General features: G+C 42.5%; 3 protein-coding genes across 11 annotated transcripts in view; 1 reads left to right on the forward strand and 2 right to left on the reverse strand.

Annotated features, from left to right (window-relative positions):
* The window catches only part of tbata (thymus, brain and testes associated), a 26,087-nt gene extending 24,490 nt beyond the window's left edge, over positions 1 to 1,597 (reverse strand). Inside the window, exon 1 of the mRNA XM_039616738.1 lies at positions 1,182 to 1,597. The gene's annotated coding sequence lies outside the window, so the exon portion shown is untranslated. The remainder of the gene's footprint in view (positions 1 to 1,181) is intronic.
* The window catches only part of LOC116327515 (pyroglutamylated RF-amide peptide receptor), a 15,650-nt gene extending 3,532 nt beyond the window's left edge, over positions 1 to 12,118 (forward strand). Inside the window, exons 3-6 of the mRNA XM_031749141.2 lie at positions 4,869 to 4,930; positions 5,422 to 5,657; positions 7,738 to 7,835; positions 7,966 to 12,118. Coding sequence (XP_031605001.2) covers positions 4,869 to 4,930; positions 5,422 to 5,657; positions 7,738 to 7,835; positions 7,966 to 8,363 — 794 coding nt within the window. The 3' untranslated portion in view covers positions 8,364 to 12,118. The remainder of the gene's footprint in view (positions 1 to 4,868; positions 4,931 to 5,421; positions 5,658 to 7,737; positions 7,836 to 7,965) is intronic.
* Positions 12,119 to 14,265: 2,147 nt separating this feature from the next.
* The window catches only part of polr3a (polymerase (RNA) III (DNA directed) polypeptide A), a 30,015-nt gene continuing 19,075 nt past the window's right edge, over positions 14,266 to 25,205 (reverse strand). For all 9 annotated transcript variants that reach the window (XM_039616556.1, XM_039616561.1, XM_039616559.1 and 6 more), the window contains 11 exons: positions 23,265 to 23,378; positions 20,816 to 20,902; positions 20,650 to 20,732; positions 19,692 to 19,862; positions 19,172 to 19,265; positions 18,909 to 19,001; positions 18,096 to 18,260; positions 16,782 to 16,946; positions 15,320 to 15,451; positions 15,105 to 15,237; positions 14,266 to 15,020 (listed from right to left, as the gene is read on the reverse strand). In XM_039616556.1, the coding sequence (XP_039472490.1) occupies positions 14,872 to 15,020; positions 15,105 to 15,237; positions 15,320 to 15,451; positions 16,782 to 16,946; positions 18,096 to 18,260; positions 18,909 to 19,001; positions 19,172 to 19,265; positions 19,692 to 19,862; positions 20,650 to 20,732; positions 20,816 to 20,902; positions 23,265 to 23,378 (1,386 nt within the window). In that variant the 3' untranslated portion in view covers positions 14,266 to 14,871. The remainder of the gene's footprint in view (positions 15,021 to 15,104; positions 15,238 to 15,319; positions 15,452 to 16,781; positions 16,947 to 18,095; positions 18,261 to 18,908; positions 19,002 to 19,171; positions 19,266 to 19,691; positions 19,863 to 20,649; positions 20,733 to 20,815; positions 20,903 to 23,264; positions 23,379 to 25,205) is intronic.

Here is a 25,205-nt window from a genome sequence, read left to right on the forward strand (position 1 = left end):
CCTTTCCTCGCCTCCACAACACAGATCCTGACAGAATGACACGACCCGCTTTTGACCCAGCGGACTCGGACCTTTTTGAGTGGCAGGAGGCAGCGCTCTCCATCTGGACGGAGAAGCTCAAGGGAAACAGCGGCTCTTCGCGAGCAAGAGCACCTCTTCGAGGAACTCGCCTGGCTCTGGGCGGGCCTCGGAGACGCCGCGTTCCCCACCTGCTGCCTCCTCACCTACACCGGAGCATTCGCCGCGGAGAGCGGACGTTTCACGCCGCGCTGCGGCCGTTCCCTCTCTCGCGGGTCCGCTCCTCGCTCACACGCCATCCGCCTCATTCACCGGAGCTTCCACTTCGCCACGGCACAGCTGCTACGCCTCCCACCTCGGCTCAACAGAGGCTACCGCGCCAGAGGCTCATCTGTTTACCCCGCCTGCTTCCTCTTCCCCGAGAAAGCGGCGTTCACGCCGCCATAAAACGGACTATTCCCAGCAGCTCCCGGCGGTGAGTCCCAGTGACTGTTTGCCTCTTTCCTCATTTGATTCGTCACATAACATGCATAATGGACTCTTCTCCGATCCATGGGGGACTTCCCTCGTAGACGATGATGTGGACTGGGAAGACTTTTTCTGCTCTGCTTCCCCAAAGACAGCTCAGTTAAAGACTGTAAATAGCGATGGCAGGAAGACCAGACCGAAACCCGTTAGACCTGTCAGTGTCACTCACCCAGTTGTTATTTCCACTCCTATCAGCCAGCCTACACCCACACCTGTGCCAGCTCCCAGGAGGAGGGCAGCTGCGACCCAGTCTACCTCCGCACCCGCTCCTGTTTCTCGGGTGGGGGTGACTGGTGTCCAGCCACCTCCCGTGCCTGTCCCAGCGCCTAGGCTGAAGGCAGCTAGAACCCAGCCTGACCTCCCTAGAGTCTCGGAAGAGCTAGCCTCTCCGTCTGCTACTTCACCTCCTCATCCACCTCCTGATCCAGCCTTTCACGCCCTCGCATTATCACTGGTTAAGCTAGCTGAGGTTTCTCCTGCTCAGGCACCAGCGTTACTAGCCCAGGCTATAGCTTTATCTCCCTCACTAGCACAGTCTATAGCTCAGCCACCAGCCACACCAACCACAGCTCCGTCGTCAGCCTCACCCACCTCTATTCATCCCTTAGCATCCCCACTCCAGTCAGTTCACTCACCGGCTGTTCAGCTTCCAGCCCAGTCAGTCCACTCACCTGCTGTTCAGCTTCTAGCCCAGTCAGTCCACTCACCTGCTGTTCAGCCTCCAGCCCTGCCAGTTCACTCTCCTGCTGTTCATCTCCCGGTCCAGCCAGTTCACTCCCCTGTAGTTCAGTCACCTGCTCTCGTCCAGTCACCTGTAGCCCAGTCACCTGCTCTCGTCCAGTCTCCTGTAGCTCAGTCACCTGCTCTCGTCCAGTCTCCTGTAGCTCAGTCGCCTGCTCCACTCCAGTCAGTAGTACAGCCTGCTCCACTCCAGTCAGTAGTACAGCCTGCTCCACTCCAGTCAGTAGTACAGCCTGCTCCACTCCAGTCAGCCCCTGTAGCTCAGTCTGTCCAACCGCCTCCAGTCCAGTCTGTAGCTCAGTCTGTCCAACCGCCTCCAGTCCAGTCTGTAGTCCAGTCCTCTCCAGCCCAGTCTGTAGTCCAGTCCTCTCCAGCCCAGTCTGTAGTCCAGTCCTCTCCTGTCCAGTCTGTAGTCCAGTCCTCTCCTGTAGTTCAGTCTCCTTCTGTCCTCCAGTCCTCTCCTGTAGTTCAGTCTCCTTCTGTCCTCCAGTCCTCTCCTGTAGTTCAGTCTCCTCCTGTCCTCCAGTCCCCCGTTCTCCAGTCTCCTCCTGTCCTCCAGTCCCCCGTTCTCCAGTCGCCTCCTGTCCAGTCAGTCCAGTCGCCCCCCGTAGCTCAGTGCCCTGCTCCCCGGTTGCCTGCTGTCACCCAGTCACCTGTCCTCCAGCCTGTTCAGTCAGTTCAGTCTGTCGTCCAGCATCCTGTTATTCAGTCATCCGTTCTCTCACCGTCTGTAGTCCACTCTCCTGTTCAGTCCCCAGACCAGCAGCCACAGCATCCAGAGCCAGCTGTGAGCTCTCCCGCACCTCAGCCAGGGGTTTCCGCACCCGCTGGCCCGGCCGCACCTCAGCCAGGGGTTTCCGCACCCGCTGGCCCGGCCGCACCTCAGCCAGGGGTTTCCGCACCCGCTGGCCCGCCGCACCTCAGCCAGGGGTTTCCGCACCCGCTGGCCCGGCCGCACCTCAGCCAGGGGTTTCCGCACCCGCTGGCCCGGCCGCACCTCAGCCAGGGGTTTCCGCACCCGCTGGCCCGGCCGCACCTCAGCCAGGGGTTTCCGCACCCGCTGGCCCGGCCGCACCTCAGCCAGGGGTTTCCGCACCCGCTGGCCCGGCCGCACCTCAGCCAGGGGTTTCCGCGCCTCCTGGCCCTGCCTGTCTCCAGCCAGAGGCTTCCGCGCCTCCTGGCCCTGCCTGTCTCCAGCCAGAGGCTTCCGCGCCTCCTGGCCCTGCCTGTCTCCAGCCAGAGGCTTCCGCGCCTCCTGGCCCTGCCTGTCTCCAGCCAGAGGCTTCCGCGCCTCCTGGCCCTGCCTGTCTCCAGCCAGAGGCTTCCGCGCCTCCTGGCCCTGCCTGTCTCCAGCCAGAGGCTTCCGCGCCTCCTGGCCCTGCCTGTCTCCAGCCAGAGGCTTCCGCGCCTCCTGGCCCTGCCTGTCTCCAGCCAGAGGCTTCCGCGCCTCCTGGCCCTGCCTGTCTCCAGCCAGAGGCTTCCGCGCCTCCTGGCCCTGCCTGTCTCCAGCCAGAGGCTTCCGCGCCTCCTGGCCCTGCCTGTCTCCAGCCAGAGGCTTCCGCGCCTCCTGGCCCTGCCTGTCTCCAGCCAGAGGCTTCCGCGCCTCCTGGCCCTGCCTGTCTCCAGCCAGAGGCTTCCGCGCCTCCTGGCCCTGCCTGTCTCCAGCCAGAGGCTTCCGCGCCTCCTGGCCCTGCCTGTCTCCAGCCAGAGGCTTCCGCGCCTCCTGGCCCTGCCTGTCTCCAGCCAGAGGCTTCCGCGCCTCCTGGCCCTGCAGGTGTAGCTTCACCTTCTGCCTCGCCTGGCCCGGCCTCGGCCTCAGCCTCACCTTCTGCCTCGCCTGGCCCGGCCTCGGCCTCAGCCTCACCTTCTGCCTCGCCTGGCTCGGCCTCGGCTTCTGCTCCGCCTGGTCCAGACTCAGCCGCCTGGTCCTGCGGCTGCCACGCCGCCCGAGCTTGCACCTTGGAACCGCTGGCCACTTTCCAGGCCAACAGCTGGACGTCATCGCCAGCGTGGTCGACCACCGGACCTCCTCAGTGGCCGCCGCCGTCTTCCTCGCGGCCGCCCACCGGATCACCTCCTCAGTGGCCGCCGCCGTCTTCCTCGCGGCCGCCCACCGGATCACCTCCTCAGTGGCCGCCGCCGTCTTCCTCGCGGCCGCCCACCGGATCACCTCCTCAGTGGCCGCCGCCGTCTTCCTCGCGGCCGCCCACGGATCACCTCCTCAGTGGCCGCCGCCCGTCTTCCTCGCGGCCGCCCACGGACCAGCTCAGCGGCCGCCGCCGCCTTCCCTTCCGCGCCGCCCACCGGACCAGCTCAGCGGCCGCCGCCGCCGCCTTCCTCGCGGCTGCCCACCGGATCACCTCCTCAGTGGCCGTCGCCGCCTTCCTCGCGGCCGCCCACCGGATCACCTTCTCAGTGGCCGTCGCCGCCTTCCTCGCGGCCGCCCACCTGAACTGTCCGGGCTCAGCCACTGGCCGCGTGGCCGCCCACCTGAACTGTCCGGGCTCAGCCACTGGCCGCGTGGCCGCCCACCTGACCTGTTTTTGTTGTGGACTCCGTCCCTCCGTCCTGGGCCCCCTCCGCCCACCCTGTTCTGGTTTTTCTTTCTTTTGGCCGTCGGTGCCGGCCTTTGAAGGGGGTACTGTCAGGGTTCCTGGGTCGTTGACCCAGTGCTTTCAGTTTTGTTCATGTTCAGTTTATTTTGCCACTTCCATGTTCTCACTTCCTGCTTTTCCTGTGTCAGCTCGTCTCGTGTCATTAGCCAGATTATGTTCAGCTGTGTACTCACCGGTTTCTAATCACTCATCATTCAGCCTGTGTATTTATGTTCCTCAGTTCAACCAGTCCGGTGTCGTGTCATTGATGTTCCTGTGATGTTAATGTTATGTTGTCGTTTCCGCCTGCGTTCAGTCAGCTAGCCTTTCAGTCAGTCAGTCCATTCATTCCTTCATTCAGTCAGTCGTCCAGCCAGCCAGCCCTATCCTACTTCTGGTCTGTTTGTTCACTCCGCTGACAATAAACATCAACCTTCACCAACCTACCAGTGAGTCCAGCGTTTGGGTCATCCTTTCCTCGCCTCCACAACACAGATCCTGACAAACATATATTGTTAGCATAGTTTCTAGGGGAAATAAATTCCCACAAGTCTTCAGTGTTGAAGGTTAAGTACTGCCTGCCATTATTTTGTTCTTAATTGGTTATTCTAAATTGGTCACAGGTCTGTAAGTGAGGTTAAATAACAACCCCCCCCACCCCCCACCCACACACCCTCTTTAAGAAATACTCCTTTTAAATTGAAACCATGTCTAAAAAAGTCAATACATTATGCCATACGATGTCTGGTGTTATGGGTCGGGCTTTGCATTATTGGAATAAAGAAGAAAGGAAAATGCAGGTATCTCGCAGAGATTCCACATGATTGACAGATTATGAATTACGTGAGAGAGGTATTTAATTGTAGGGCTGCTGCGACTGCTGTTTGTCACTAAAAAGTTGCTCTCCTTGAGATGCCTTAGCAAACACAGTATTAAAGTTATAGGTTTTCTATTTGATGGTATTAAATACTTGTTTGTTTCTTGCAGGACTTGTATGGATTGCCTCAGTGATAGTGGGATCACCGATGCTGTTTGTGCAACAGTTAAAGGTAAGTGCCCTTCAAAAAAACACATAAGATTGCCTTTTTTTAGCTTGAAGAAGGTTCAGATTCCTGGTAATCCCTCTGAACACAACAGATGAAAAGACATGTTGGCTTTATCTTAACTTTTCGCCTGAATCAGGCTCTAAATTCACTCACAGCAGAGCCATAAATTTTGTGAATAGATGCTTTTTAATTGAGGCCAAAATTTTAAACTACCCTAATTTTAATCTTGTGTTTGGGTTTTAAAGCTGTAAAAGTAATCATTTTTACTTGGTTGGATGGCACAGCATAAATATACCATATGTTATGTCCTCTCAGGGAAGCTTACTACTGTCAGATGGCCTCCTTGGCACACCAAACCTGTCAGGAAAAAATATGCATCAGTGTGAATCAAATGTAGTAAAGCATTGGGTAAAAACCACCCTGTCAGTCAGACCTACTTCAGCTGTCTTGAACGTTCTTCCATGACTAACAGCTTTTCTTTTTCCATATCTCAGGTGAAGTACGACTTCTTGTACGATCACTACCATGTGTGTTGTCAGGAGAGCTGGAGCTCGGTGACTCACAGGCAGGCGTACACCACCTTCATCATGGTGGCCCTTTTCCTGCTCCCTTTGGCAGCCATGCTATTCCTCTACACACGCATTGGCATAGAGTTGTGGATCCGCAAGAGGGTGGGTGATGCCTCAGTCCTCAACACCATGAACCACAGGGAGATCAGTAAGATATCAAGGTGGGTTAGACAAGTCTGACGGAGATATTTAACCGCCATATTTATTTGTAGATGACATTTCGTTTCAGTTTGGCCTTGTTTGCATTCCAATTAATAGAACTGAACTGTCAATAGTTGAGGGTGGAAGGTCAAGAATGGGATCATTGTTGTTGCAATATTACCCTATTATTGTCTGGTCTAGCCATCTTTAAAAAAAAATGAACCTGCTCTTCAAAAAAAAACATTTAAACTATAAACTTTTATTTTATTTTATTTTTTTGGTTAAATCAACAGTTAAGCAAAAAAGAAGAATAAGAAAAGAACACCTGTGTTTAAAAAATTAAGGAGATTAGTTGACATCTACTTGCATCTATTTGTTGTTGATTTTACGCTATTAATATCAGTGCAAGACTGACAGAACTCCAAAGAAATTACAGTTACATTTAAGGGAAGGACATAAAATTATCTTTACTGACTGAAACTAACATTAACAGGTGGTTTGCAAGAAGATGCAACACCTGCTCTACGCTGTACTCCACTCTACTCTCCTGAACATAAACTATTAGTCATTTGAGCAATGTTGTTGCTCTTGTGGAGAGAACATGTGAAAGGCAGAGACTGAAATGGGTATATGTTTATACATTTACGGCCAGGAGAATCATTAGGGCACTGCACTTAAGATACTTTTGCCACCTGGTAGCATAGTTTGGACCTGCAATATGTGATACTGGCTGAGTTCATTTCATTAAAGATATATAGTACTGTGAAAAAGAAAGCTTTCACTGGACTCTAACTAAGTACAACTTTAAAGCTTCCATAGGAATTAAGAGATCAAGCAGCAGCCAAGTACTGCTAATCAAATACACTTGATTAACTGACTATCAGCAAGTTCGAGCACCTTATAAAAGTTGAGGTTTTGGCAGTTTGGTGGTCTAGAGTATTTAGGTGTGTCTTTACAGCAAATTCAACCCAAGGTCAGACTGTGCAATGCTCAGAGAAACTAGAAAAGACCAAGGAGCTACATCTCAGGCTACGGGCCTCAGTTGGCATGTTAAATGTTAATGTTCATGACAGTAGAATTAGAAAGAGATTGGATAAATATGGCTTGGTGGAAGGGTTGCCAGGAGAAAAACTCATCTTTCTAAAAATAAGTTAGTTAAGGTTGGTTTTTCAAGGTTGCATCTAAAGAAAGCACAAATTTCTAAATAATGTCCTTTGCACAGAGGAGAAAGCACAGATGTTTGGCTGTAATGCACAACACCACATTTGGCAAAAACCAAACAGAGCGTATCAGAACAAATGCATCATACCAACTTGTGATGGAGGCTTGATTTGAACTGTTTTGCCGCTACAGGATCAGAGAACCTTACAGACATCAAGTCAACCTTGAACTCCTCTGTATACCAAAGTATTCTAGAGTCAAATTTGAGGCCATCTATCTGACAGCTAAAGCTTGGTCAAAACTGGGTCATACAACAGCACGATGATCCCAAGCACAGAAGCAAATCTCCAACAGTTTGGCTGAGAAAGAAATTACTCAAGGTGTCGCAAAGGCACATTCAAAGTCCAGACCTCTACCTTACTGGAATGCTGTGGTGGGACCTTAAGAGAGCTGCGCAGGAACAAATGTCCAAAATCCTCAATGAAGTCAAACAATGTTGTAAAGAAGAGTAGGCCAGAATTTCTCCACAAAGATGTGAGAGATCAGAAAACAGCTTCTTTGAGTTACTGGTGCTAAAGGTGATTCTGCAAGCTACCGAATCATGAAATGTGCTTAGTTTTACTCAGGACTGCATGCAGATTCAAGTAAAAACACTCTTCTTCATGTGACATAGAAAGAAAGGGAACCTAAGAAGATTTACATTTGAGAACAGGGAGCTTGCTCTAAGCAAACTTTTAAGTACGTGTTTTGAAGAAATTCACACAAATACAGACTCACTTCCACAGTGACTCACTGTTGCATCTCTCTGGTACATTCCAATGCAAGAAGAGTGTCATGATTAATGTTCTTGGTCACACCTGCTTTTTCCCTGCAAAAAGACATGTGTTACATTTGTGTAGTTTTAATTTTTTGCATAATGATTTTTTTTTCCTTCTACAGGAAAAAGAAAAGGGCTGTGAAAATGATGATCACCATTGTTCTTCTATTCACAATTTGCTGGGCACCCTTCCACACAGTCCACATGCTGTTTGAATACTGTAAGCATTGCCTGGTGCATTAAGGGATCAGTGGATTCAGGAGTAAATAAAAAAAAGATCTTGCTCAAGTGCATATTTCCATTTATTAAAAGCCTCAATCCTCTTTATGTGTAATTATCCTCTCCTCCAGATGACCTGGAGAAGAAATACGACGGAGTCACGCTCAACATGATCATCGCCATTGTTCAGGCCATCGGGTTCTTCAACAGCTTCAACAATCCCATCGTCTACGCCTTCATGAACGAGAACTTCAAGAAGAGTTGCTTTTCCACCCTCTCCCACTGCATTCGAAAGCCTAACCAGCAAAGTGGTGCTGTGGTGGCGCCTAGACTGAGTGTGCAGTTCATCAAACCCCAAAGTAGAGAAGCCTTCCTGGAGCCAGACGAAGGCAATAGCCTGGAGCCGCACTCAGCAGAGAAGGGCCCTTCGACGTCATCACACGGAGAGAGCTCCCTGGAAATAATGGGAGAGAAAATCTCCACCATTCAAACGGAGCTCCCTGCAAACAGCTCCTCTCAAGTAAAATGAGAACTGTCCCGGATCTCAGGTGTTTTAACTGCTTACCTTGGATTGCCACGCTTGCTGTCAATTACTTTCACTTGAGGCCAGCAGCTGCAAGGACATCAAATGTGATTTCAAGTTTCACTGAAGTGGCTGAAAGATGCAAAAGTCCAACAGCTTGATAACTTATCTCTGCAGAGCAAGGAGTTAGGGAATGTATTCCCATGCTGGTCAGGAGCGCAGAAGAAAGATTGTTAACGAATATCACAGACACTTTAACTATAAACTCTGAGTAGGGTGGTCAGACCCTACTGAGAAATCATTTCCACTTGTCTCTGAAATCTGGAGGACATTCAGCAGTTCTTCATGAAAGCATAATGATGCATGAGTGTTCAATGTCACCCCAAATGACCTGAAATTGTATTAAGGCACAGCAGGAACTGTTTGGAAATGAAAATCTAGAGGACTTTGCAGAGCTATGCTTTTAGAAGAGATGCCTAATCTTTCATCGACAGCTAAATTCACATTAAGTTGGCATTTGCATTCAAGTCAGCAAAAACAACCCGTTTCAGGTTAATTCAGTTGCAAACCTTTAAGATCAGAGATTAACCTCTTTCCATGAGTCACCATCCTTCAGATACAAATTTTTATTATATCACAGAGCTCATTGTGGACCATTTAATCATAAGCTGAGCAGGTAAAATCATAAGAATATAAATATAGCCACTGTACAGTTTAATAAGATTAAAGCTCCCAATACATGAAGGGATGAATACTAATTTTCAAACCTCTTAACACTGTCGGCTTTCTTAATACGCTGCTTCGCAAAGTTGCTGCTGCATACAAAAATAATCTTTATCTCACAACATCGCGTGCGTCAATCAGAACACACAAACATGGCAAACCCAACACATGCACAACATATAATGTCAGCATTTGAAGTTGTAAATCCTTATGTCTTAATCACTGGAAAAAATCTGCACAATGTGTTAAACACCTTTGAACTACAAAATACAGATCTGCCCCTCTTTGTAGAAACCAGCATCCAACAGGAACAAAGTCACAGAAACGCAGCAGGAAAGGGTTCAGTGGGCTTTGCTTTGATGCTTTTACAGAATGAATCACCGTTTACACAACTGTTCTGTGGAACAGTCAGACTGGGCTGTATCCCCAGTTCAGTCTCTCACTGGCCATTGTTTACACCATGATCCATTATAGTTGCCCTAATCTAAAAGGTTCTCTCTTCTGTCGTCCACCACGTCTCCCTCTGTGAGCCGTTTTAAATCTTCTACCTTATCCAGCCACTACTACGGTAAACAGAATTCTGCTTTTAGGAGTATAGATGAAAATATGAACAATAGCACCTGAATAAGCCTGCAAAGTGTATTTTAACAAAACATATAGTCACATTTAAATTGCTAAATGGCTGTCCATATGACAACATCAATGAAAATTGAAATGGAAGTGGGTGGTCATAAATTTAAGGCTTTCTTAATGACTCATAGCGCTTTGGACTTCAAGCCAAATCCATTTATAAGTGATGCAGACAGAGTAAAACATTTAGAGTAGGGTAAGATATACTCCACATTTATTCACAATGTAATGTGTGAAGGCTGTAGTCGCTGATGTTTTTTGTGCAAAAAGCAATGCAAATGTGAACACAAAGAAAGTGATCAGTGGTTGTTCTGTTGACCGTCTGAAGAGTTTTAGATATGGATACTGAATGCTGAACAATGAATGTAAACAAAATGAGGTGTAATCATGACAGGAAGTCTGTCTGCCTTTTATTTTATTTTATTACTCACCATGGAAGAATGAGATGTTCAAAAGAGTGAAACAGCCTAAACCTGCTGGATATACTCGAGCGAGGAAGAGGGGTACAAGTTGTGACTGTGGACTTCTTATAAAAACACAAACAGAAGAGTTTGTAAAGTCGGTCTGTGTAATATTTTTGCGACACTGATGTCTTTAGTGTTAAAGTTTAAATACATGTTCATTTTGGTGTTACACTTTCTGTCTTGGAGCTCATGCTTAAGGGAAAAATATATATATTTCTAGGTTATCTATATTTGGCCTAGATTTGATTTGCACGTTTTTAAGTATTTCATTCCAAAGCTTTAAATAATCCATGTCATCGCAGAAGATAAGGGTACTGTATATAGACAGGGTCTGCACCGAGACCAGGTTTAGTCTTTAGTGCAGCCCCGGGTAGGGGGGAGCTTAGCTTCTCTTAAACCATGACTGTTACCGGTACTTACCGGTGTACTGTTGTGAAACTGTGGAAGCTTTAAAAATATGATCAATATGCTACTTTTAGCATGCATTTTGAGTTTTCATGAATCATGCTAAAATTTGCAATAGAGTGCACTACTGTAAATAAGCAGCATCTCTCCGCCTCAGTGGTACTGAACAATCAGACAGCCTTCTTATCTCATTGCTGACAACATGTTGGATATAAAACTGCCCGTTTCTGCTATCTAACACACACAACCATTACATGACAGGATGCGCACAATCCACGATGCGAAACACAAGTTTCATGCTACGTATGAGCGTGCTCACCAGAATCAAATCAGGGTTTCAGAAAACTTTTAATAGGAGCTCAAGTTGTGTTTATTCCTTGCAGCCACTTGTAAACGTGTCAGCTGTAGTTAAATCTGTGAAACTGGAGGCGCTATTAAACTCTGAGGAAAGCCTCCTACAGCAGCGTACAGCAACACATGATTTCAGCTCCTTTTAATCTTTTATCAAACTCAGATTACATGAATTATTGGTGAATCCCATTGATAGCCGCCTAAAGGTGCATAGTATGTGCCTTTTGTGTTCTCTGTTATACTGAGCATGACGTTCAAGCTTTGCTTCCGTTTGAGTATTTTTCTGATTTTGAATGATTGTGATTGGATTATCAAATGTACTTGGATGATGCTTTGTGTGTGCTGAAAGCCATGTTTAGTTTAAACAGCTGGGCCCTAATGATGCTTTAGGCTGTCTGGATAATTTCGATGTGTTCTGCAGCCTTTTTCAATCACTTCAGCTGTTGAAACAGCACTGTCTTTGTGTCATGGGACCTCTTGATTTACAAATTTACACACAGCACTGAGCAATGCTCTGATTGATAAAAGAGTAAATCAGGAGAAAGCCCCTGCTGTTTTTCTTTGGAGAGTCGCAAGCAGAGATATGCTGTTCATTTTCAGTGGTATTTCCAGTTAATATCTTATTATCTTGTAGTTTATGGCTTTGAAGTAAAAGGCTATGAATGTCTGTCAAATCTTAGCTCTTGGAGAGGAATTAAAGCTCACATAAGCAGTAGTATTTTATGCTCTGGATGTACTAAAATATTCCTCTCTATGGTTACTAAAGCGCTCTGTGGTAAGTAGTCTGTGCTGGAAACAATAGATTGGCTTTACTTTTTACAACTGTGCAGAATTTAAAGATTGCATTGACAATCAACCCATCCTTCATTTAAAAGACCATGACTGGACTGAAGGATGTTACCAGACAAAACGTAAAGAAGTGAATGGGAATTACAGGAAACAGGTGTGTGTCATAAAGTCTGACTGGCAACATGCTAGAAAGAGACAAAAGGAGGACAGACTGTCAAAGAGCATCCGGTCAGTGTGGTGCTTCACTCTTTGTGAGAGCAGATGTGAACCCTTTTCACGCTGTGAGCGACATGTTGTCACATAAGCATGAGCAGGCTATATTTGTGTACGAGGAGACCGGATCGATTACTGCTTATTTCATGAATTATTTCTTGTGCATTAAAGAGCTCTTTCTGTAAATTCCAGGTCTCTGTCAGAATTCCTTTTGACAGCAAAACTCACTGCTGATAAAGTCTTGCGCCACTTCATCTTTTCCAGTTTTTGCTTCCAAAGAGTCTGACAAATTTCAAATGTTAAAATTTAAAGTGGTCTTGAGCAATAGTTCGAGAGGTTTTCTGAAGGTCTTTTAAACGTTTTAGGACACTGGCTCCCTTTTGACTCTTTTATAGTCCAGTCCATGAAGCTGAACATTTCTGGAGGAATGCTTATTGTTTGTTGAACCAGTTAACACTTACCTATGAATCATTCAAGGATAAATAAGGCTCTATATTCAAGGCATGAACCATGGTTATAATTACACACAGCAGACAACTTAGCAAAAAAAAAACATTTGAAATTGCATCTTTAGGCACTTGATTATAAACAGCTTAGATAGAAAGGCTTATACATAGATTTAGAAGCAAAATAAGTAATTGTCATGGCAGTATATTAAGTTCTATGCTTAAGTCCCACCCCTTTTCGGTGCTAAATTTAGACAGTGTGAATAATACTGGAGAGAACAGGCTGGGTATCAAAGTGTAACTACTTTGTTTTCATGTGTTGCTTGAAGAAAGGAAACACCTATTTTTGATCTCAATACAAAGAAAAGCAATGTTAAAAAAAATGCAAGGAATTGTGTTACTGTGAGTATCTAAGCAAAAGAATAGAAACAGTAAGACTGTTTAAACCTTATTGTGATGTTTCAGTTTTTTCCTCCCCTTCTATTCAGAAGACAGGAATTTCTCTTCCAGAGTAGTTATGTGCTTAAGGACATGCTCACAGGGGCAAACATTTCTGAAAGAGGTTGTTAATGGGACTCATCAGAATTCAGTTCAACCTGATATCTTGCTGGAGCACCTGTAATGCTAAGCAAACTAACAGATGACTTGCAGCAATATGAAATACATTAGTGCTTAGTTATATTTGAAGAGTCAAAAAGAATATGCCACCTAAAATCAGTCTTTTGAATATCAAATATTTACCCCATATAGACAATAAATTCTGTTATTATTAGTTCTCAATTATTCTATTCGTGGAAGTAATTAAGGATTCCAGTGTTAACCCAAAGTCACAGCAGGGGAGGGGAGAGGGCGTAATTGGTCATCGGAGATAAAACGATAAAGATTTCGCCTGCAAGCTCCAGGGATCTTCTGAAGTTCACAGCTGGGCTTCCAATGAATCAGAGAATGTGACTGGCATACACCGTTATGGACAAAAAAATGGTTAAACACAAACCTTTGGTTGTTGCATTCAGATTAAAAGAACTTTCATTGGCGAAGGCTGCCACAACCAATGACAAGTTAAAAGAATAAAACAAGCCAGCTGGGCCCCAAAAAGCATTTTGACCATATTACTGTATTTTCCATTATAGCACTCCAAAAGCCTTTTATTTCCTGATAGCACAGAGACAGGAATGCTCCTTTTAACTACTGAGCACACAAGTACTTACCGGTGTACTGGACTGAACTTTGATCTGATCATCTCTATATTTGATATCAAACCTCTTTCTACCAACAACATGAGTAAAATTCAAGGCTTTTCCTTAAAAAACAAATCTACATGGGGAAAAACACAAAGATAACTCATTACCCATTAAACATTAGTTTCAGCGAATGCAACTGCATTCACATTCTTAATTTAGAAATACAAGGAGGCCATTTAAAAGCCTTTTAATCATAAGTTTTTAGGCTATACAGTCATATGAGTGCTCATTTGCAGTTACTTCAAGTAACAGACATTCAAATGAAAGAAACTGGGGATCAGCCAAGCTACAGCTGCCATCAGAGCAGCTTGAGTGAATTAATCAGTTAAACTAATAAGGTGGTGCCAATTTAGCTCGCTTGTTCAGCAGGTGACTGTATGCGTTAGGTTATCTGGTGAGTCTCAGTGGGCTATAGCCCACAAGTGTGAATGGTGCAAAGTGGAACTTCTTTTTACCTCTCTTCATATATAATGCTTCCACTGGATGGCTGGACTCTGCACTAGATACAATGAGAAAATACTTATAAGGACTCTAAAAAGACACAGTTGTAAATTGAGCACACTAAATTGGATGAGGTGACAGTTTTTGTGGTATGACCCTAAAACACTGCTGTAGAAATCACTGTAAACACCAAAGAACATAGCTTTGAGTAATTTATTTATTACATTATTTACATTATTATAAGAACAGGTTTCTTACAAGATGTAAAAAGATGAACAAACTGAACTTCTCTTGAACTGAATGTTGAAGAAAAAATAAACCCAATAAAAATGTCAAACAGCAAAATAGGAGCTTTGCAATGTGGGAGAAGCTGCAACGCTAAGATGCAAGCAGTTCATACATTATGCAAAACTAAGTACCAGCACAGAAGAAATCCATTCTGCTTCATAATTAAGAGGTAATCTTTCTCATGTTAGCGAGACGCCTGTTTATAACAATGTTTTTCACAGTGTGATCAGTGCAGGAACACAAGATTATCACTTTAAAGTGTTTAAATTTTTGCTTTTTTTGCTGTTACCCAAAATGTAACTTAAATAAGTAATTCTAACTGGAGCGCTGCTAGTTTTTTAAAATGAAATTCAGTCTTCTCACAGTTTATCAACCAACAAAAATACACAATCCCATTTTCTGTTAAATCCCCAAACAGAAAATGATGTGACACATCGGCAGGCACTTCTGTACTAGTTGAAGATAATATTTGTTAGCTATGAAAAAAAACCTTGAAACATCCCTGCTGTGTTGTCCTTTGATGCTATGTGATCAAAGGTAAATGGAAGTCTGGATTGTCAAAGAGGAGAGGCCTTTTGACTGGAGACGGGTCTCTGTCAGCCTTGTGCAGCAGTTTAAACAGTCCCGTTCCAATATTCATTGGAATCCCCATGATGATACACTCAGACACACCTGAAACAGGAACACAGGGGGATGTTAACAGGCCAGTCAAGTCACCAAGATCAATTTCATTATGCAGATGAAACAGCAGTTTACCACAAACTGAGTCCTTCTGTCCAAAATAGGCAGCATCAAAGAGATGATCGGCTGTCTTCTCAAAAGAAGCCAGCATGAGGACACTCTCCTTCATTTTTGCTAAACCAAACCTGGTGATTCCCAGGATCTCACCCTTTATGGATAGAAGATGGTTAAATTAGTTCCCCTACAAGGAGATAAAAGGATATTAATGTATGTAGATCTGCGGTTCTTACCTTATAGGACATGAGATCTGCAAGAAGCATGACGTGACGTCGGTCAATGCTCATTCCGTGGTTCACCATGGTGTACTGAATCTCGTTTATGATTGTGGATCTAGCAGCCTCAATGCCCAAGGTCTTCTCGACCTATCAAGTGCACAGAAAAGCTGGTTTAAAAAATAAACACATTTTAAAAAGCCCTGGTGCAGACTCCCCACAGCCAATTTAAGTGTTCCCAGCTACTTCAGCTGGCGTGATCATTTATGCAATTGTTTTCCTTCCTTTTTAACAGTTGACATGTTAAAACGTGTCCGTTACTTCATACACTTTGAGCCAACAGGTTCCATCGAAAAAATTCATTTATTTATTTATTTTAAACACACAGGACTGCATGTATTAGAAAACTTAGTGCTCCATTTGAGTGATGGAGATATAAAAAACTGCCAGCCTTCAAGGACATGGCTGAATACTCAGTGTAGCAGCAGCAGCAACTTCCAGCTCTCTTCGAGTCCTTATGTCTCACAGCCTGTCTCATGGACCAGGCTTTGTGTTGTTAGGTAAAAGCATTAATGCAAAGTAGTGAGAGCTGATCTAAGCTGAAATACTGTTAAACTAGCTTTGCTTAGCTTGCATCTTTGTTAATTAATTTTTAACTTGTATCATATAACAAGAAAAACTTAATGAGCCTTTCTAACCAAACGATAACACTTAGGGACAATATTAGATACAAACATGATGACAATTAATTAAAAGTGAATGAAAAACTGTGCAAATGTTTTTGCCCATCAATGACAGCCAAAATGTTAATGCTTCAGTTTTGCAGTTAAGGCTTTTTTTGTTGTTGTTTTTAAATATTCAGCTTGGATTTTCAGAGTGATCCTACTCTCATCATGGGAATGAATAGCATGGTAATTTTGGGCTTCTAATAATTTTTTTCACTTGCTATTTTTCCAGGGTAAATAAGTGTTCAACACACATCTTTAATGACTTTAAAAACAAAAAGAATTGGGCACACAAGCACCCATTTCTGAGCATTTAACCATTCCAAGAACAAGAAAATCAAAGAGCGCTGTAAGAGCTGACAGGCATGGTTCTGGCGGCATAATGTGCTGGGTCTGTAATTTCTAAACTGTGCTTAAACGTAGGATCTGTGCAGGAAACCAACCAATTTCAATCAACTCTACCAATCCTCCCAAGAGTGGGCAGATATTCAGCCACAATTGTGGTCAAGATGCAATTTGCTAAAGGTTATTTTACCAAAGGTTATTTGGTAAAATAACAAAAGGTTATATATACAAGCCTGTGTATATATTTGAGTCTGTATGTATGCTTTTGAGCTTCCTGTTTGGATAAGAGAAAATTCACAAAAACATGTGCACCCCCCATTCTTTTTTTTTTTAAATCAATAAAAATGTATGATACACATTCATTTGACACTGGGGGAAAAAAAAAACAAAAAAAAAAAAAACACTCATACCTCATACGTATTGTTTGAAGTGGTCCTACTTCCGTTCACGCCATGTGTCGCCATAACCGCTCTCAGGTTGTCGCCCTCCACCAGGAGTTTGTACTTACTCTTGCTGCTCTGTTCGTCAATATGAATGACAGCTCTGGCAACCTCCGGTATCCCTTGAACCACCACCTTTCAAGTGAGTAAGTCCAAACAGTTAAGACAAGAAAATACACAGGACTCCATGTTATCCCTGCTTTGAGTGCACTTTAAGCATTAAACAGTTCAGAACATGTACTGAAAAGTATTTTCTGTCATACATTCACTGTGACATATTAAACTTAACCAGCAGAGTTCTATTTATGTCACAGAGAACGGATAATAAGGGAAATAACGGCCAAAAAATTCAATTATGTATTTATCTTTTTAAACCGAGGAGTTTATTGAGCCTTCAGGTAAAAACAAACAAAGAAACAAAACAACACAATAACAACATCAACAATGGAATTAAATGCATAAATGGGTTTTATGGGTCAATGTATTTCTCAAAAACACAATGGGGGGTCACAGTTAGGGTTCATAAATAATCACACTGATGACGTAGGGGCCTCAAAAACCCAAGATATGATATGAAATATGAAATATAATACACTTTATGTTAAAGTTTTAATATGGTTATCACTTTCACAGCAGCCTTCCCCACCTGCTGTTCAGACTATCCGTTTACAAGGGTAAGCCAATCATAAGAAAGTCAGCTCAAAGGGAAGGAGGAAGGCAGAGAAAATAAACTTGATGTTTGCTCTTAAATAGAGGATGAACTAAAGGTTTCCACCAAGGCCAAGAACACAATAAATATACTTTAATGGAGTAACGTTGCATGACCTGGTGCTTGAACCAGAGTGAAAGAATAAAAATAAAGCAGTGAAAATGAGCGCCCTGGCTTCACAGCAACGCAGTCTTAAATATTTTATTGAACAGAACAATTAAACTACTGCTCACTTTACCTATGAAAGGTAATTCAGTGTATTTTATAAAGCCCAGTATCACAAAGGAACAAATTTGCCATTCAGTGACTTAAAATCTGCACACTTCACACACTCCATATTTATCACTACAGATTGCTTAGGAAGTAGCTTAAGTAAACAGTGAAGTGTTATGCTGCTCCGCATCCATACAGTATTCTCAGACATTGGCAGAAATCACAATGCAGCATTTGTGCTATCTAAATATGAATTTTCCATAGGTAAGAAGCCCTGACTGGCCTTGACCTTGAATTCAATTTGCACACAGAAAGCATGTATGCACAAAAGAAAACAACCACTGCACACATGACATTCTCACCTTGGGAAGTTCTCCTTTTAGTGACTGCAGCACATAGTACATGGAGCTTTTGCTGTTCTCTCGAGGAGACACGCACACCACCGCCTCCCCATGTACAGCGATGTCTGCAGGTTTGACTCGCAGTTTAGACATGCAGATGGAGTAACGCACCGTTTCTGCATTTACCTGAGAAGAGACGAGAGACGAGAAATCAAAGGCAAAGCTTGTTTTCTTTTCCACGCCGCACAAAATGCACTTATCTTTAACCTGCAGACACTCATGTGTCAGAGCACTGTGCTGTAGCTGCTACTATTAAAGAAATGCAGTGTTATCATATTTTAGTAGGTAAAGAAAACAAAGAATTCAGTGTTCTTAAGCTATGCAGACTTATCTGTAACCGCACATAAAGCAAAAAGGAGAGTATAAAAATATATATGTTTTCATTTTCCCTTATCCTAAAGCAGTTCAACCAAAACCCCAACATGTACTGAAAATACAGAGGATGAATTACATCCTGAAATCAACCTTGAAGGTATAAAAATTAACATTATTTCTTCCTCAAATATAATTGAGAGCTAAAAATAGTAGAAATGAGGATACAATGAAGTCTAAGCAGCGCTGGACAGTCAGTTTTAACAGTATCCCCCGAGTTCCCATGCCTCATACTTACTTATACAAGCATAACGGTATCACAGCTTACGAAAAATGACAATTAAAACTATAGATTAATATTCCAGGTGCACTAATTCAGAACTAATGTAGAGGTGTGAAAGGAGGGGGAAGTGTCTGAGATGTTCACACAAAGCGGGAGTAAAGGTAATAAAGTTGTGGTACCTCCAGTCGCAGCAGTCTTATTCTCTCCAGTGACAGCTTCACCAAGATGAAACAGTCATCTGGAAGGAAAACCTCTTCTATGTACTCAGAAATCTGTAAAGAACAAAATGAGAACCTACCTTATTACAGCTCTGTACAGCTTGTTCTTTTCTTTTTTTTTTAAACAACACCTCTACTTGAACCATTGACATCCCTTATTAATGATTTCAAAGCTTCGATTTGTTAATAAAGGGGGGGGGGGGGATCTGATTGGTTATGGTTACCTCTCCTAGAAGAGTCTTCTCAATTCTCCCCTTCACCAGCCTGGCAAAGTCAGCATCATCTTCCACATCCAAATGAGCCGTGATTATAGGAGTGCTGAGTGGATTTTCAATAGATTATTCAAAACAAATTAGGGATGTATTCACTACTGTGACACATAACCCCATGGGCAAGCATAGCTCACTCTGCTAACTGCTCTAATTCTGTGTGTAAGCCATAGATTGAAGCAAGTGATCAAATATATTCTCTCAATAAAAGTGGAATAGGCAGCTTTAGAGCTGCAAAACTCAGCAGTGACGTCTGACAGTAAATGTCAAACATAAGAATTGCTTCCATTCAGGAAGGCGGAGGTCTTGAAATCGTTCTTACTCCATCTTGCAGCAGTAATTTTCAGCGATGTTTCAAAGACATCAAGACAAAGCCCATGGCCAACTTTGAATTGTGAGGTATATTTGTCTTTTCGTCCTCGGCGCAAATGACAGAGGGAATATAACGAGACGTCTCTATAATTGAATATCATACCTGATGTTCTTGGAGGCGTTGATGATTTCTTTGATGCGAGGCACTCCTAGAGTGATATTCATTGATGCAACACCGGCAAAGTGAAAGGTTTTTAGTGTCATTTGAGTACCCGGCTCTCCAATGCTCTGGGCACAAAGGGCCCCAACTGCTGATCCTGGCTCCATCTGAGCTCTATCGAGAAACGAAAAAAAATAATATTACAAGACGGCGTCTCTAAGCCGAATCAGCTTTCATCAAACTGACAAGTGAAATTGGAGTTGCACTTAAACTATTGTCATTTTAACAGCTCTCAGAAAAGATGAATGATCATTTGGGAAACAAAGTCAACCACTTAAAAAAATAAATTAAATCTTAACCCTAGGCTGATTCTAAAACTGAAATCACAAAAAAACATGGTTAACACAGCACGCTATTTCAAGCTCCAGCAGAGTTTAGTGCAGTGCTGTCACAGGAGCAATGATGGCCAGTCACTCCTTCCATCACAGTGGTGCAGATTAAATTTCTCAACAAGTATTGGATGAATTACCAGAAGCCTGCATGGTTTCTGATGGCATAAAGCCTTCTGACTTTTTCTCTAGTACAACCATTATAGTTTGGTTTTGAGTGAAAATTTCTGGCAACTCCACATCCTTACCAAACTTTCAATAAACCTTTCAGTACACTTCTAAGTGTTTGGTGCATTGCCTTTTCATTTTCTTAAAACAGATGAGCTGTTCATTCCTCCCCAGCTTCAACTACTTTAAAGCTTTTTGGAGCACAATCGGAATTGATTACACATTTCCTCTCAATTGTTCTCTATATTTTGGGCTGCGTATGTAGTAACAGGGACATTTTTTATGATTAAAAACCAAAGATCAACAATTTTTTGCTCTGTGGTTACATAATGGGGGGATGGATGGACAGATGGAGCTGAGAAACAAAAAATAACAAGCCTCAGACTTGGATACGAGTCTTGTACCTCATGTATTTGTCTCTGCAGGTTTCAAGAAACTTCTCCAGCTGGGTAGGAGTTACACGATCCAGCTGATAAAGAACCTTTGGCTGTAAATACAAGACAGAAAGATTAGCAATTAGGATTCAAATGCTGCGAGGCTGAAGTTTGTTAAGCCTCACGCGACACCTACCTCACTAGTCCCATTGTCATTGATGCCGTACTTGTCTCTAGTCTTCTTGATCCTTTCTGAAACGCTCTTAATGAATTTCTTTATCTCCTAAAGTAGAGAGAAGAGAATAAATTGCATCTCCAAACTCAAACATATCCTCAACAACAAATGTGGCTGTCATGCAGCTGTTAGAAATCACAAACTGTTAAGCAGTGGAGAATTCAAGCGCCCAGTAAAACACACTTACAAGTCTTTTTTTAAAACATCAGCAACACTTTAAAATGAGCAATCAGATGTTGGAAAATCAGTACAGAACAACATCAGGCGCTGTTTTATTATACAACAGCATCAGCAGGATTATTCCATTAATGATTTATCTGTTCCAATTCTCACTGACACGCCATTCAAAATTCACCGCATGCTTGATAACTGTACCTCCAGGTACTTCTCTGCGCCTGTGTCAGTTAATTCCTTTATAAAAGGGAAAAGAGTCATGTTTGTTACCATCAGAAAACCCATTAACTGCATGCAGCTGGCTTTGGGTTTAGATGACAGCATGTCTCTGTATTTAATTAAAAAAAAAATGTAACTATATCCATGACAACCATTTTATAAGGGAACATCTAATTAGCTTGTATATTCATTTTTGCTTCTCTTTTTAGTTTTAATACTGTCAAAGGGTACTGAAGCCCAAGTGAGCTGAATCGATTTTTTATTGTGTGGTTAGTTTGTGGTAGCGGTGCACCATGGCCGCAGGAGGTGAAATACATTTTCTATTCGCTGAGTAAATCAGATTCTTAAATTAATGTTAGGTGACTAATACTAATGTATTATCGACAATAATCATACATTTTAAACGGCAAAACTTACTGAATTGTCAAACTGCTTCAATAATTTAAAACACTCACTATTATAATTGCTGTTATCCACAATCATTTGTCCTAATACCAAATCCTGTAATAACTTCTTTATGTTTCAATCCTACTAAAAATACACTGATATTTTTGCACAGAAGGCCGTAATAAATGAATAAAGAATAAAACAAGACTCACAAAGGCACTAAATCAATTATTCGGTTAGTCCACAACAAATTAATTATGCATTCTGGTTTGGTATCATTTGGTAAAAACTACTTTTCAGCTTTTTATGGAGAATACTTCATTTTTTAAAGACTCAGGCTGTTAAATATTAGCTTTTCCTCTCACTTCCAACAGTGAATGATTTAATAACTGATCAACATATTGATTCATTTTGTCTTATAGGGTTACACCTGGCTGCAGAGCAGTTTAAATGATTTGGCACGCTTGACTCATTCCAACCGTCCGACTCCTCTAAGCACAGACTACAAAGGACAAGTATTATCAGTCTTCCTTTTCAACCAAAGATCTGATATGTGCTATATTTTACTAACAAAAAACAAAACAAAAATAAATAAATAAAAACATACTCTTAGCCTCTCATACCCTAAATAAAAAACACAGTTTGTTGTTGCTTATTTTGAATTTTTATCTCAGTGTATTTGATATTGTGGCCTCTAAGCGCTGTGCTATATCATATCGATCCACCATAACACCAGCATAAATTCTTATGTTTATTCATTTAAAACTGTCATATCATGATATTAGTGCTATAGCAAGGCCATTTGCCTAGCGCACAACCTCAGGCATGTCTGCGAATAACAGTTATATGTCAGCCTCTGATAATAACTTGGTACCTAAAAGGGAGCTTCTTCAAGAAACTCCAACTAAGCATAATACTTTGTAAAATACGCAAGTAACCTGTTCTCGCTAAAGGTGGAAACAAATTTGTTCCATCACAGACTACAAGCTAGTGATATGTGACCTAAATGACTAAATTGGGTGGTGCAAAAGCCAAGGATGGATGGAAGTTACTGCTGCAGTTACATGGCAGAAAAGTGGTAAGTAGTCATGATTTACAATTCCCAAGAAAAACGCTACCTAGCTACTTTAGTGCTTATTTTTGCCTTATGCTGTGTCACTATTATTGCACTATAACGCTGCTGGTGCTGGCACCTTGTTTCAGTAGATTTAGGTAGTCAGTCATGACTGACAGCTCACTGGAAAAGGAGAATGGAAAATGAGCTTGCACTTATAAACGCTGCTGCCTGTAAGCGTCAATAAAATGTTATCCACTATTTTCTTCTACATCATCAGAAATATGATTACTGCAAATTTATTTTCAAGAGAATTATTTTCTGCTCATTAAGTAAACATCGAATATAACCACTAAGCTTACTGTGAATCAGTTTCACTTGAAACTCTTTTCATAATAAGCTATGCCATAATAAGCATAATAAGCTATGCCATAATAAGCTTTTATTTAGCACTACAACTACCAAAATGTTTAAAAAAAACCTTTATTTTTTTTAAATTGTGAAACTTCAAATAATTATTTTCCTAATTAACAAAATCTATACAACTTTGTTAACCAAATACTGTGATGGGTTTACCTCCAAGAAGCTGTCTCTACAGCATAAGAAGTCAGCTCTCTTCATGATAGCGTCTGCAGTGAGGACCAGCTCATTTTGACTCAGTGCAGGTTCATCTGGACACGTGTAGACCGCCTGGGAGGAACAGAGAAGATCAGAAGCACTCACTCACAGTTCAGCTGTAAAAAGCTCATGATGGTTGATATTAATAGCAGCTGAAAATGCTTCAAAGTGAACATGAAGAAAATGTACTATATACATTCTGTCCCAGTTTAAGGGTCAGTGCTTTGAGCATATAATATCTAAAAGACAGCCACTCTAATTATTTCATATTTATTCAAGCTCCTTTAAAAATCTGTCTGCAGACTGCACAGCCCTTGGGAAAGAGCTGGTCAAATCAGAACACCTTTCCAGTAACAGATTCATATTAAATGTATTAAACTCATTAAATTATCATAATTATTTTAAATATTACTGATAAAAAGCTGTATTTGTTCTCTGCTGGTTATCATAGTTAAAAAGACCTAGTTTAAGAGATATGGATCCTCTAATGCTGCAAGCTTGTGATTTCTATTTGGATCTTAGAATGTGATTTCAGAAAAACAACAACGCTTTTAACCTCAATGACAAGCAGCAGATTGTGTACACATGAGACATGACCTGACGGTGAATAGAGCAATTAATCGTTAATCCTACAAGTCAGTTCAAAAATTCTCTCCCCGCTAAACTGCCTTCCCACAGAGTAAACTGACTTGAACACTGTGTCATTTTAAACACTTATGAGGTCAGAAATGATGAAAAATATGTTAGTAAGAAATTAGTTGGCTGCAATTTCAACTACTCAGCTGTTTGTTTTTTGCCTCTCCAGCTCAAAAGCAGACTGTTTACAGTAGCAGGAAAAGAAAACAGCTACATTTTAATATTTAAATGGCTTCAGTACTGCTGAACAAAACCAGTACTCCAAACCATAAAATGTGCCTTTTTAATTAAACTGTTTGCTTTTTGAGACACAGCTTTGTCTAGTACACATAAAAGATGGACGTAGCCAATGTAAGTCCACTGCTTTGTGGAATCATTTTGAAGTCTCAGAGTTTACACTATGGCCGACATTACGTTGGGTTCTTGTACCCTGGAGTTACAATGTTTAGTGGGTGGAGTCTCAGCTAATTCGCTGAATTCAAGTGGTCAGTTGAGCCTTTAGTTTGTGTAACACCCAATTGGCCACAAGGTGGTAACAAATTACCTGCACAGTCAAGGTTTGGAGAGCAGAGATCAGACTAGTGCCACTTGACCACAGCCCATCTGTTACCTTTACATAGTTTGCCCTTTATCTCAGTGCAAGACGTTTTTTCATTACTTGAAGGACTTTGATGAACATTTTCTGTCATAGTATTTGGGTTTGCATTTCACTTTTGTCTGTATAGTAGCCTATAACATCAAAGTACCAGGCTTTTTAAACAGATAACTCGTAATTAGCAAGATGTTTTTCTGTGGTAACCTGTGGGTGCATTACTGCCATCTTCTGGAAGTAGTAACACATTACATCGTACCAGTCACCGGGTCCGAGAAGGAGTTGCAGTAACCATTTGATTTTTCAGAAACTTCATGTCTGCTTTAATATTAAAATATCATGGTCATTGCTACAATAAAGCAATGATATTAACATTGACAGCTGTAGCAAGGAACGAGCAATTGTTTTTAAAAGTTTAAACGGTCGAAGAGTCAAAGTAATCTTTATCAAGTTGAATACAATGAATAGAAAAAGTTGATTCTAAATGGATCATGTCCATTACGCAACCCTAGAAAATGTACTTTTAAGCTAAAGTAATGACTGTGGGGGGGCTGAAAGTTGTCAAATGTACTATGTCTACATTATTGAATACAATAAAACAATAAGGTCCCAGAAAGTTGATTCTGTTCATCTGGACATAGCGTTTTTAGTAGAAGAAACATTTTGTTACT

Source organism: Oreochromis aureus, linkage group 8 (assembly GCF_013358895.1).
Source record: "Oreochromis aureus strain Israel breed Guangdong linkage group 8, ZZ_aureus, whole genome shotgun sequence".
Lineage (NCBI taxonomy): Eukaryota > Metazoa > Chordata > Actinopteri > Cichliformes > Cichlidae > Oreochromis > Oreochromis aureus.